Source organism: Notolabrus celidotus, chromosome 6 (genome assembly GCF_009762535.1).
Source record: "Notolabrus celidotus isolate fNotCel1 chromosome 6, fNotCel1.pri, whole genome shotgun sequence".
Classification (NCBI taxonomy): domain Eukaryota; kingdom Metazoa; phylum Chordata; class Actinopteri; order Labriformes; family Labridae; genus Notolabrus; species Notolabrus celidotus.
The window spans coordinates 30,017,806-30,032,017 of NC_048277.1; the positions used below are offsets into that span (position 1 = coordinate 30,017,806).

General features: G+C 38.7%; 1 protein-coding gene across 1 annotated transcript; it reads right to left on the minus strand.

The window, feature by feature from the left end:
* Positions 1-1,727: 1,727 nt before the first annotated feature.
* On the minus strand, positions 1,728-10,171 carry snx22 (sorting nexin 22). Its single transcript, XM_034686476.1, has 7 exons — positions 9,873-10,171; positions 6,888-6,971; positions 5,931-6,035; positions 5,225-5,319; positions 4,716-4,748; positions 3,264-3,331; positions 1,728-3,104 (listed from the first exon to the last, which is right to left on the minus strand). The coding sequence occupies exons 1-7, from the start codon at positions 9,933-9,935 to the stop codon at positions 2,983-2,985; spliced, it is 570 nt and encodes a 189-aa protein (XP_034542367.1). The 5' UTR covers positions 9,936-10,171; the 3' UTR covers positions 1,728-2,982.
* Positions 10,172-14,212: the final 4,041 nt, after the last annotated feature.

Here is a 14,212-nt window from a genome sequence, read left to right on the forward strand (position 1 = left end):
GTTTACTTGTTAATATCTTGTAATCAGAATATCTTATTTTAAGAAGCTAAATTATACTGAATGCAATCACATTTTTTTTACATTACATGCAATTCAAGCCTTATATTTTGCTCGTAATATCTTCAAGTAAGGTTCTTTTCTAAAATTGTCACATGAATGCGGCTCATATTCAGTCTACTGAGAAACTGTTGTCTGTGTTATTTTATGCCTGTCTGAATGTCTCCAATGCTTTTAATGTTTTAATGTAAAGCACATTGAGTTGCCCTCGTGTATGAAATGCGCTATACAAATAAAGCTGCCTTGCCTTGCCTTGCCTAGGAATAAGAAAAATACACATGCTGAAATTTGCTGTAGAGACTATTTCAAAACTTGGAAAAACCGGAAAGACTGCACCTAACCAAATCTGCAAGTATCTTTTTTCATAAGTGCTTTAAAGTTGGTCATGTACTGTATGTTCAAAAACTTAAGTGCTGGCTTGGTTTTAAAGCTAGATGGACAATTCACAAACTACAAAGAAATACAATATGCATCCATACCTGAATCCGTTGACAGAGAATATGAATGTAACATATGAGGTCTGATGTTTCACTTGTAATTAAGAGCAGCTATATTTTAGACTTCATGACCATATTAGACATTAAGTTTGTATCTTGAACACTGAAGAGAGACAGGAATTGTGGGGATGAGAAATTGGGGAAGAGATGCAGCAAAGTGTCATGGCCTGAACCAGGGACCACTGCAACGAGGACTGTAGCCTCTGTGTATGGAGTAAGGCCAAATTATGCCCCCTCATTAGAAACATTAATGTCAAGTGATCTTTGTTTGACCTCGACTAAAGTCCTTTGCCCCTCAGACCATTCATTCTAAAATAAGTGGATGCATCGCTGCATTATCTTCTTTGCCAAGTCACTGAAAACGTACTCCTTTATCTCAAATTTCTGTTCAGTCAGCACGTCTACAAAGGTCTTAAGTAAGCCAAACAGGTTACCAGCTAGAGCAGCAGTTCAGTAAATTCCAAACAAAAACCTCATTAAAGACCCTGACCCCCTTTTCTTCTTCTTTCCTTCAGGCAAAATGTGTGATGGTTCTGCCTGAGCTGCTTGTTTCTGCTTGTTTAACTATTTCGCCTGAGGCTGAGTGAGGTGTGGCAGCTGTAAGCATAAAACAGCTTACCCAACTCCAACACATGAACACTGGATGTTGCAGTAAAACCTAAAACAGTATTTCTGTGCTGGTCTCTCCTTTTCTGCTTTTAAGAGGCTGTGCTCTTTTGAGGTAATCATTAAGAGGATTTAGAAACTTTTACACCAAGACGTGAAAGAAGTCGGCTTGTTGTTTGGTGGATGTCAATCAAATTGATAAACTATACCTACACAGTTCTGTTAAAGCAAAAGAGGTGTGTTTCTGGAATATACGATTGTCAATCAGTTTTCTTCCTATTTCAGGAATATTTTAAGTTTAATAATTTAATCCAGATTTAAACCATTACAAGATCAATGAAACATATTTAACATATTACCTCCTTATTTTACTGGGGGGTCCTCTAAAAAAGGTCCTCTAAAAATAATTAAATAAATAAAGTTTTGTCAGTATCAGTAGGGAGTAAAAAAAATGAAGACTGTATGAAAACAACTGAAGAACTAGAACAGTATTTAGTTCAGAACAGAAAAATGTAGATCAACTTGTTTGACAGCTAAAGACTACATAGAGAAACCAAACAGGATCAGTCATGTTGAAATCTTTATTATAATTTTTCATATGGAGTTAAGATATAAACAAGATTATACAAAAATGACATATAAACCATCTACTGAACCATCTCTTTACATACAAAATGATACAAAATACCTCCACCTAAACACCACTGTTTGGACTGAAGGGTAAAAGGCTGTGTGTCCTAAAACATGGTATGAAATTGAAGGTCACTTTACGCACATGTTTTTGGAACACTTTTCTCAAGTGTGTATCCATAAGTAAAAATGTAAACACTAGGGATGTACTGAAGTGAGTAACTTCCAGGTCGTTTGAGGGAAAATTTTAACTTCTGCCAACCAACTAGTCTTATGGAAACACTCAGAAACAGTCGGATTTCAGCTTAATTTATCCAACACGGCTAATCACAGGATCAGAGTCTGCAGGTAAACAATGTGGCTACAGTCAGCAGAGCTAGCACCACCAGCCTTTGGTCCTCCTTACAGGTTAATGCCCACATGCCTGCGCTGTTTAAACACTGCTCCAGTCAAGTGTTTATATAGCAGTATAACCAGACACAGCTTATATACAACTTTTCTAGATCAAAATACTGCCAAACCACACCACGCTACGGGATGCTGCCAGTCATCTGTGTTTGTTTACATCCCTGTAGTAGAGCAGTGGTCACTAATAGGAGCCACAGCCCCTGCTAGTGGCGCGTTGCTGCACTGCAGCTTGGACACAACATATGAGAAGCATTTCAGCCTTACATTAAAAATATTCTATATAATGCTGGTGTTGACTAGCGAGGGTGTTGTTTTGTCAACTAAATGCCCACATTCCTCACTGACATCATTAAAAAAATCTACCCTCTCTTCCCCTTAAATTCAAGTCTTTCTACACACCCACACCTTTCTATTAAAACTCTTCTATTTTAAAACTTCAGTGACAGTAAAATGAATAAAAGACATTCTCTAAACATCTATTTAATGCTACATAATCCCCATCTTCATGTGTACAAAAGCAGTCACATACGCCGAGTGGGGATAAAGATAGTCACAGGGCTTGAATGAGGTTGAACATTGCACCAGAAGTATGAGAACTATAAAGCTGGTTTGAGATTAAAATCCCACTGGGACTTCTGGTTTTGGACAAAAGAATCCTCAAAGTGACCTGGTTTGGGCTATTTCTCTTCAACAGCTTGTAACTGTAAGCTGATGGCTTTTTCTTTCATCTTTCATGCCCTTGTTACAGGATATCTTAAAACTTTGTCTCTTTCAAACTATCATATCAGGCTTCTTCTAAAGAAATAGAGGAGTCAGGCTCGGTGACGGTGGGGGCAGTGAAGGTGACCCGGATGTCCCGGGGGTAAAAACCCTGAAGGACCCCGTCCACAACAATATCAGGGAGCTCTGTAAGACAGGGATTGTGGTGTTTAATACTTTTAATGCTTTTACTCTGAAAGACAACATTACAGAGCCAAACACACACACACTGCACTAAAGAGAAGTACAGAGTCAGAGTCAGAAATGCACTTTACTGAGCAGAAGTACAAATCTGTTCTCCCTCACCTGATCTGCGGTCAGAAATATACGGATCCTGGAAAAATCCAAACACTCGCTGATGTTGTAACTGATAACTGAGGAGACAAAAGTGAAACGACACTGATTAATCTATCCGTGTAAAATAATTCCTCTGTTAGTATAGCTGTACTGATGCACCATGCTGAGTTTGAAATGAAGCATCATGAACATGGTCACACACTGATCATGGCATAAATGACATGCTACTTCATGGAAGTCATTAATACCTGCAACACTGACACTAACTTCCTCTATAGGCGTTCACCTTCAGGACTCCTTGCATCAGTTCGGGGGGGAAAGGTCTAAAATGGTATTATTGACTTTTGGTTCAACACAAGGGACAAAAACAGAGGTCTCCTCAGTGAAAGAGAGACTTTTTGTGTTCTAAAAAGGTACAGTATGTAGAGTACTGTAGGTCAGATTCTAGACTGAAAAGCTCCCCCCATCTGTTGCTTCATCTATGGAATTTGTTTTAAAGGTAGATGTTCTTCCTGCATTGCCCTCAGCCTGCCGCACCTCCACCAGTGCCTGTTCTGGTAAGCTGCAGGGTCATCAGCTGGGGACCACCGCTCATAGATGTTCCACCCCTTAGCCCAGAACATCTCCTGGTGGCGGGATAGTGAACACCTCTCCCTGACACTCCCTGGAGCTAACACTCTTCAGGAGCTGCTTGCTCCCCATATTTTGTTCCTTCTTCTCAGCCATAGCCAGAAGCTTGCCTTCCTTTTCGGCCTCCTCTGAGAGCTCCCTGGTTGCCTTGTGCAGCCTAGCTCCCCGACTAACCACATCTTTGAGTAGCCGTGTTGTTGAAGCTCCAACAAAGCCTCTAGCCCCCACCTCCACTGGGTAGAGCTTTAGACTCCATCCTCCTTCCCTGCAGTCTGCCACCAAATCTGCATATTTTGCCCTCTTTCTCTCGTGGGCAGATGTGAAGAGGTCAAGAAGCTCCTGTGATGCATGAGAAGCATGATCCTAACATACTTAAACACACTTATAAATATTATATTCAATTTCTACCAAGTCTGTTCTGCTAACTGCTGCTAAACACTACACACTGCGCATTTTAATGCACGTCATACAGTAGAAGGAATTCAAATTTTGAAGACAGAAAAATGTACCAAAAAGCTGAACTATCTCGAGACATGACATTTCTCTACTTCTTGCACCACTGGTCATAGCTTCCTATTGTAGGTTTTGAAGTGGGGCTTATTTGACACCAGCAGGACTGCAGTGAAATAGAACATACTCAAAGACCTTAAGGTGTCACCTTGTAGTTTTTATAATGTATTTCCCATCGCTCAAGTATTGATGTTGCAGAGACCAGGAGCAAGTGGAGACGTATCACCTGTGCACATTAACTAATCTCCTCTAACAGACAGAGTACACACATATATTGTATTGTTAATGCAGCAAAACCGGACATACGAGTAAAGCTCTTACCAGTCATCATGACTGTCCAGTTCATCCAGTGATCTGAAATGAATGAAGACATAACTATTACAGATATACAGAGGGCACAACCAAAATACAAGTCCACATACATGTTTAAAGCTTTGAAGACAGATTATAAGAGCTACTCTGTGCTACTAAGAGTCACTTACTACTGTTTTAAAAGTTACAATACGCTTTTATAAAAAGATACAGAAAATCCAAGTGACCTAGAAAAAGTATGCTGCTCTTATAACATGTTTATGTATTGGTTATGAAAAGTTTGTGCTACTCTAACTACTTCCTCTAAATATTGAAACCCCAAACAGTCACAGATGTACCGATTCATCGGTGCACTCTCCTTCATTTATCATTGGCCATACTTTTGGGGTCAGACGCAATGCTGCATCACAGTGAGAAATGTGTTCAAAGTTTTATTATGTTGCTGCATTGCCCCCAATCCAATAATAGAGTCTCTAAATATAGCAACATGCCCAACATCTCGGGGGTGAAGGACTCACTCCATGCTGCTGATCTTGTTCCCCGTGTGAAAGTGTTTAACGTGCAGGAAGTCCAGCAGCACCTGAGGCACGTCATCATCCTGATAGATGATATCCTGACCAAAAAGAGATCGCATTTAAAACCGGAACTTTTAAACTTTTAAATAAGCACTTTTGAGTCTGATGACAAAGCTTGTGTTTTTTGGTTTATGAGTGAGTAAAATAGAACAAAACAGAAAGCCTTCAATGTAATTTCTCACATTACAACAAAACTTGCTTTGCTTCTGTAGAACAACAGAAAAACATTCACTACATACCCACACGCATTTAGCCACACACAAACATATTATTCACAATGTCTATCAAGAGAGGAGATAAAAAAGAGAATAAAGATACATATTTAAGTCACTGTGGTTGTAGAAGTAGAAGTGGAGAGCCTTTTAGTGATTTTAAAAAGTCTTTCTTCTTTTTACCTTTATTACATTGTAGTTTAGCCATTTCTATCACTTCTTAACTTCTAGAAGAAATAGTTGGGATAAAATAAGTTCAGCTACTTGCTTGGTGTGGACAAAAATCCTTATTCGCTTTTCACTGCCCTCTAAAATGTTTAGAGTCCTGTCTTGCACATGGGAACTTCAGCAGGACAGACATTTTCTGCTTATGCTACCCAGTTGAAAGATGAGGGCTGAAGTTCCCCTTTCACTGAGCAGACACCTGGATGTGTTACCTGGACGTAGTATTCCAGCTCCTGCATCCTCTGCTCTGGAGGTTTGGTCCTCAGATGGGGGTTCCTTTTGCTCGGGAAGTCGGGGACCTGGATGATTTTCCTGAGCTGCAGGAACCACAGAGTGAACACAACATGAAGACTTAAATCAGCGGTAATTCAAAAGAAAGCACCTGAATCAATAAGTGGTTGACATTTGAAGGATTTAAAGTGTTTGACCAAGTGTGGATGCTGTTGGTGTCAAACTTTTACAATTATTGTTGGCGATAATGTATCAAAAAGTTACAACTAAAAAGGCAGAGAAGAAGAAGAAGAAGAAGAAGAAGAAGAAGAAGAAGAAGAAGAAGAAGAAGAAGAAGAAGAAGAAGAAGAAGAAGAAGAAGAAGAAGAAGAAGAAGAAGAAGAAGAAGAAGAAGAAGAAGAAGAAGAAGAAGAGTGTAATCCAGCAACACAACATTGTGTCTTTGTAAAGCAGATCTCTATACAACACTGCCTCCTTTTCTGCACGGCAACAAGCACATTAAAAGTGCAAACACTATATTGGCGATGCATTTTCTTCATTGCCTACTTTATTGCTGAATCAAATTCTAATCTATAAAAATGTAACATAAATGTGAAAGCTGTCTGCTTAAGTAAAATTTAGTTATTATATCAGTACTCCTTTCTTGCATCCCAAACTGTGTGAGGACAATAATGCTGAATTTTCAACCCGATCTTGTGCCTGAAGGATACACACACACGTTGAGATATTTAGGCTGCATTATAAAGCCACGGTTATGTTCAAATTGTAACATTTTATCCTCCATCTATAAGTATTCCAGTAAAACCACAACAATCTCCAAATGTAGTACATCTTAGTGGTTAGAATTTGTGCCACAGTTTCTTTCTATAGATCAGTGTACGTTGCTTCCAGTGTTCAGTCGATCAGTAGCTCTCTATGACTTTATTCAATTGACTTACTTTTCGGTGCAGAGCCTGGAACTCGCTGCCTCTTCTGAGCACAAAGTGTTTCCTCTCATTGAACAAGACTTCAACTCTGAAAAGCTGCAGACAAATCACAGAAGGACACTTGTTATAGAGTGGATTTTTAACCAGAAGTTTCAATTTCAAAGACACTTTATTTGTTCCCTTTATAGTGCACATATGTACTGTCATTTTCATTTACTTCCTGTTTTAATCAAATAGCTCATAATAATATCTGTATTTAGGGGCTGAACAGATTTAGGTGCTATCACACATTTGTTCTCCACCAGGTGGAGACACAGAGCTTCACAATCAGACTCAACAGGAGTGAAAATGATAAAGCATGGTCTCCTAACAAGTATCTGCTGTGGTTCAGTGTTACCCCACTGGAACCACAGCACCTTTAACAGACATTAAATACAGCTTTAAAAACTGTATTTATGCTATTGAATGACTGTTTATCATGTATGTGAGTTTAGATGTTGTCTGATTTCTCATGCTGTTATCCCACATGAATATAAAGTGTTCAACTTTACTATAATCAATGAGATGACCCTTATAATGTCTGTTATTTTACACCATAATGTGAATTTAATCTCTGATTTAACAAGTATTACACTCATTTCTGTTAACATTGCCAAACTACACAGGGGTTATCTTTCACTACTAGTAAAAACTAAAGTTAATCCGTGAGCAAATTAAACTCATCTATTAAAAGTAGAGTACTTATTCTTCACTTAAAGCTCCTGTGAGGAACTTTTAGTTTGTGTTGACTTTGGCGCCCCCTGTGGACAAAGTGGTACCTCTTTTTTGCTGATTTTATCCTGTACAAAATGTCTAGGCAGTGTTTTCTGTCAAAAAATCTCATCCTGCCACCCTGTTAATGGTAGAATGTATCACTCACTGAGAATCATTGCAGTGGAAAATACAAACAAAGGTTGTTTTTGAAGCGTGTAGTTGTTGTGTTTTATGTCACCTACCCCCGAGCAGTGGTTTGAGGCATAACACCAAACTATACAGAAACAGTAAATCTTCATGCTGATGGTTTCATTTGCTTTTGTAGCTCATTAAGATACATCAGTGTTGATTTCAGTCTGTTTCATAACCAGAAAAAAAATCTCCACACAGGAGCTTTAAATGTTACCCTGGACTACACTGCTCCCCGTTAAAAGCCAACAGAGGTCTCCTCAGCCCCTCCTCTTCACCAGCTGGAGTAAATTCCTCAAGCAAGTGCCAGTTTTACCATTTTGAAATGTAGGTGTGAAAACAATATATTACAAATTCACAAGTGGGTGGCTGTTCTCTGGAATTTGTCATTTAGTTTATGTTCACACGAGGAAACTTTAGAAGCACTAACAGAGCTGATTTAGACACAAAATGTGTTTATTTGACGTTTTTCTGTGACTTCATAAACCTTTTCACCAAGTCTTTGGTCCTCAAATCAGGGTTAGATTGAGAGAACAAGATAATGTGTAATGTCTGTAAAAGCCTTGAAGACAAAGGTCAGAGGAAAATAAACTTCTGAGGAATCATTAACATTATTGGTAATAACTAATAGAGCACAGTTTAAGTACTTCAGTACAATCTTTCAGTCTTGTGAGACTTTTGCTGGAGTACCCAGATGGATATTATCTAACATAATCAGTTTATACCCACCAGTATTTCATGCTTGTCAGCTGTGTTTGAACTTTAGGTCCTCTTCAAATTAAGACTATGAGATTTTTAGTTAATCTATACCAAAGTGCTCATGCCAAGCTACCTGTACTTCACTGGGCTTCTATTTAACAACCCTACATTTATTTCTACGGCTAAACATGTTAGTAACATTCTACTTTTTTATTCACCCACATTTATTCGCCACAAGTCACTCATAACTTTTCAGAATAGGGTTTTATAGACACCAATAATTAATTAAATAAGATGCATTTTTTTAAAAATTAAACCACCAAGCATATAATATAGTTAAAACTGGCTACCGGTAAGGCAATATCAACTGTTAAACATGCTTCTGCACGCATTCACCAGAAGTAACCATCCAATAAATCATATTCAGCCATACAAATCACAGGGCACTCTCACTACTGACCCTTTAAGGAGTTGTTTTGCTAATAACATCACTCTGTGTTTAAATACTACAGACTTTGAATGCAGGACCTTCATTTCTAGTTGCTGGGTTGTTTGACTGAAGTAAAGTGGTTCTTCTTCACCAAAGACTGAGACTCTGAGCACTTACTTGAGCAAATGCCTGGAGGTGTGTGAGCATACTGACGTCATGCAGAGAAAACACAATGACAACAAAGCACACATCACTTTTTGGTGGTGTAAAGAATTGATCTTGAATTACCTGTATTTTAGAATAACTATATTAGGTGTTTACTCCATAAAGGCTGAAGTTAGGTCTTAGGTTTTACGCACAAACCGTATGATACCAGTTTGAAATCCACTGATTTTATAGAGATTTGAGAGTACTGCTTACATGTCAATGTAACCATGTTAGACTATAATCATGTGATAATATAACAGCTACATGATTATTCATGAAATGATATGCTTTTGAAATGTAACATGCAGTTTGGTGACAATGCTTCTGGACTTCTATGTGGCCAAGTCGTGAACACGCAGGACTTTGATTACAGATATTTTATCTTGATATGTGACTATTTCTTGCACAGGTAGTATTTTTGCAAGAAATATTATATTTGAATTAGTATTAATATAGTTATTATGTATTATAGTTATTGAGTATTTTCTGCTCCTCCGGATATAAACCTGAGCTGAATCACTTTCACTCCTCCTGCAGGTTACCTGGCTCACCTGGCGTCGCAGTTTACTTCACAAACTACACTTTAAACACGTCGTATATGAACACCACGAATAAATACCATTTGTTTTTGTAAGAATGAATAGTTAAAGTGTTTTAACTTTAATGCACCGTGCCCTGAATAAGGCGTACAGGTAACGAAGATTAAGCCGCGTCCTCACCTTTTTGGACTTTCCCGACTCGTCCACTTCCCTCTCCATGGAGGGGATCGACACTTCAATCATCTGTAAAATCTTCCTCCAACACCACCGGACTCTGTCGACTGTCTGAGATCAACTCTGACTCCAAACTGTGAGGTAACTTCACTCGGTTTCTTCTCCCCGTCCAGGAACTGATCCAAAGCAAACGTGTCTGTTGTCGCCCTCCGCTCGGTTTCCTCCTGTGCTCCACCTACACACTAATTAGTGGACAAACCCGAGCGCCAGACAGGCTCATCCTAAGATATTAAAGGTGCAGTCCAACATTTGATGAGAAAATACCTCCAGTTTAGTGCACATGACCAACACATACAGACACAGAGAGAAAAAGAGAACAATAGCAGGAGTTGGTTTACTGGTATTAAGGGTGAATAGTTTCGTTGTGTGGGCAGAGAGCACGGTGTATGACGGTGTCCAAAAGTTTCATATCAGCATATTGCTGGTTGGAATTCATTTACAATGACACTTCGCCTTTTTTTAAATATAACTTGTAAAAAATATGCTTTCAAACTTTTTACCAAATCACTTTTAATTTTACCCACAAAAGCCGCATTTCCACTGCAAGAACTTTCCCCACAGACTTGGAACTTTTGAAGATATTACCTTTTCCCTTCAGGGATCAAAGTTTCAATAATTTCCCTGGTACTGTGCTTTATTCCAATTCCCAAAAATACTTCCAGTCAAAAGTATCAAGTGCTTTTTAAAAAGTAGGTAATTTTACACCAGAGCTAAACCCTTAAAGGTGACATATCATGCAATTACCTGGCATGTCTACAAACCCCCCAAAAATGAAAAAAAAAATCAATTCGGCCCCTGTTCTGATTTCTCCACCTTCCTGTAAATGTGTGCTGAAACAAGCCGTTTCAGTTTTCAGTGTTTATCATATGTCATAACGCCATCTGGTCTGTAACGGAAGTCAGAGCTCTGAGCTTGTTCAGTCCATAGACTGTATAAAATACAACTCAACTCCTCTGTTTTTCATTACCTGCACACATGTGTGCTAACAAGGAGCTAAAGAGGGAGGCATGCTAGTTGTAAGTAGTGATGGTGAGATGAAGCTTCTTGAAGCATTGAGGCGTTCCATCCAATTGGTTCACTCATGGGCCGAAATTTCATGGTGCTCCATTTGCTCTACTACGCCATCAAGTGGACAATAAATGTAAAATAAGCGCAGTGATTATAATGACACCATCCCTTTGGCGTGTGAAGCTTTGAATTGAATAAGTGAATTATGTTTGTGATGCCAACACATAAATAATGAACTTCTTAATATGGTATCTGTCTTTATGATACAATGGCCGGGTCAAAAGGGAAAGTGGAAACAAATTGGGGATATGGTTGTGACTGTGCGCTGCCCCTTTTATTTCGAATCGCGCACCAAACCCGCAAACCGGTTCCTGAATCAGTCACGTGGTACAGGCGGCTCGCGAGGCTTCGAACGTCACCACATACATCATCAACACAAGCCTCGATACGCACTTCACAGAAATCTTCCTGGATTACTCGGCACACGCTCCGAAGCCTCGACACAGGAGGACACATCACTAGTTGTAGAATGTCTTAATAAACACAAAGGTCGGTTTTACTCTCCAGGACTAAAGATTTGAAGATCTAGTGGATGATTTTTATTTTTCATGGAAAAGTGTTAGCACTAGTTAGCATAGCCACATAGCTACATGTTCGTAGCTGTGTACCAAGACACACGTCTACATACTGACAAATAAAACAACAAGAAACACTAAATCTGTGACCAATCATTCAGAAAGGTCCCGCTACATGCGCCTCTCCGTCAGGATCAGATTCTGGATCAGATTCCGAGGGTTGAAGTAACGCGGGTCTGTGAGCAGCCATGTCTATGCAGCCAACATGTAAACATTAGATCAACGTGCTGGACAGCCGAGGGGACATCCACTTCCTGAGGGGGCGTGGTCAGAGAGCTCATTCTCATTTAAAGGCACAGACACAGAAAACAGCCTGTTCTGACCAGGGCTGAAAAAGAGGGGTTTACAGGCATGCCAAAATCTGATTTCAAAGTGTTTTTTTGAGCAATAAACTTCAAAGACATGTTTAGGGGAAAAATAGCATAATATGTCACCTTTAATACAGACTTTGTGAGCTGCATGGTGAATGCAAACAGCAAAATATTCAGCACACATCTTCTGGACTTTTTCCTTCCCGAATTAGTACAATTAGCACAAATTTGATAAGTAAAAATGTTAACGCAGGGTGCAAGAGTCAGGAAGATATACAACGATTGCAGGGATATATGATGACATTCATGTTGAGTGGAGCTTCTCTGTTTTATACTTAAACTTTACTGCTTGTTCAGTTGTATAGTGTTTGTATTATGTTAACGTCCTTATAAATAATGTTGTGATATCACAGAAACAGGCCCTCTCATCCTCCTTCTGCATGCGCTACTTCGGGTTCATATGTGTACCTGAAAATATCATAGCCTGAATGTCCTGAAACTTGTCAGGAGTTCAACCGAGAAAGGGGCTGATGAAACAAGGCCAAATGTGATTTTATAACCATACAGTGTCACTATAATGATTAACTCTTTTTAAAACACCAGCCAGCATAAAGCAGCACGATAAACTTCATTTTCCACTTCTGATCTTGAAAACATTGTAGGAGTTTGTGAGCAGCGTTTTAAGGAGAAACACCTGATTATCCAGTCAGGCCAACAAACAATTTTTTCTTTGAGACAGCTCCGGCAAGAAATCACAGCTTCATAGTCAATAAGACAAAGTGACGTGGCACACAAACATCTGAGAGACCTTAATGTTTCTCTTCCAATCCAAGACTAGTTTAAATATAAAACTGCACAAACATATTTCACAAACTGAGAGATGAGGTGAATTGTAAACGCATTTCTTTAATTAAAAAAGTTATCCATTTTTTAGCTTTTATAAACACATACACACTTGATAACTTACACTTAAAGTATCAGAGGTCTGATAAGTTGAATTTCCTGAATAGTGGTGAGTAAACTGAAGGCTTAAAAGTGTTTCAGACTAACAGACTCCAGAAAGTAACTTTGTCACGTGTCTCTTTCAAATCAAGCTTCACTTCCCATATGCTAGAGAAAAGTAAAAGAACTTCATCTATTGGATATAAAAAAGGATCTAAACCCAGACCACACCACACAGAACTGTACTCACATCCTTCATTAGCTATGCAGTCTTAAGATTCAGATCAAACTGTATAATGAGAACAGAAGTATAAGAAACATTTGATTCACAAAATAACTCTCCGTCGTATTTCCTCTCACTCTGTTTAAATACTGCATGCAGATCATTTTCCATGTGCAGAATCACATGCTGTGTGGCCTGTGACCCGCCGTCATGGGATTTATATCTTCCTATCCCTGTTGTTGCTCACTGAGTTTTAATTTAAGCAGACAGAAGAGCTTACTGAAGCAACTCTGTGTGAGGAAATGTGACCTTACAGAGTCATAGATCACAGAGGGGTAAAAATATAACAGCATTTAAACGTCGGTGTGTTGTGTCATCACTGTGTTTTACTACAAATCATGTGAATCATTGTACAGATGGTGAAAGCTCATTGTGCCTAAAGTCACACAGTCATCAGATACAAGAAATTCACCCACTCTAACAAAAGGGAAGTATGTCTAGGTTTTGTTGCTCCTCCCAGGAGCTTTAAGTGTATTCCTTTTAAAATGTTGGTTACTGGTGTCCTTTGATTTGAAGGAATAGTTCTGCATTTTTTGTGATGTGTATTTCTTTGTTTGTGCTTTGGAGTTGGATGAAGAGGTCAACACAGCTCTTGTATCTGTCATTAAAAGCTAGTGTGCTTAACTTGGCATAAACACAGCTAGAAATCTAGGTTAAAGGACAGCTGGCAAGAAACTGCTCTCCAGGACAAGGAAGAGTTGGGTCCATAAGCCCACTTAAAACTTTTTTCCCCCACTTAACAAACATGTAATATATTGAGCAGTGTGCTGAAAATGTGTTTAGGGGCTTTTTTGTATGGGTTATAGGCAGACTAGATGTTTGTCCCTTCTGGGCTTTTAACTAAGCTAAGCTGACTAGCTCATGTTTGTGGTAGTTTCATTATATTTTAATCTAAAAAAACAATTTTTCATTTTTTTTTGCTGCAGAAGAAAAAAATTCACTTCATTATGGTTTTTTTTGCTTCGGAAGAAAATATTCACTTTCATGTTTTTATCGCTTCGAAAGAAAAATGTTTCACTTTTCATGTTTTTTGCCTTGCAGAAATGTTCATTTTTTCCTTTTTTTCTTTTACTTCCGAAGAAATTTTTCACTTTTCACTTTGTTTTT

Bases quoted from the DNA above. Each gene is read 5' to 3' on its own strand.
- snx22 (XM_034686476.1), bottom strand. From the start codon at position 9,935: ATGATTGAAGTGTCGATCCCCTCCATGGAGAGGGAAGTGGACGAGTCG. The intron at 3,332-4,715 runs GTAAGAGCTTTA...TTGTCTCCTCAG, and splicing joins CTGGACAGTCATGATGACTG to TTATCAGTTACAACATCAGC. The intron at 3,105-3,263 runs GTGAGGGAGAAC...CCTGTCTTACAG, and splicing joins TATTTCTGACCGCAGATCAG to AGCTCCCTGATATTGTTGTG.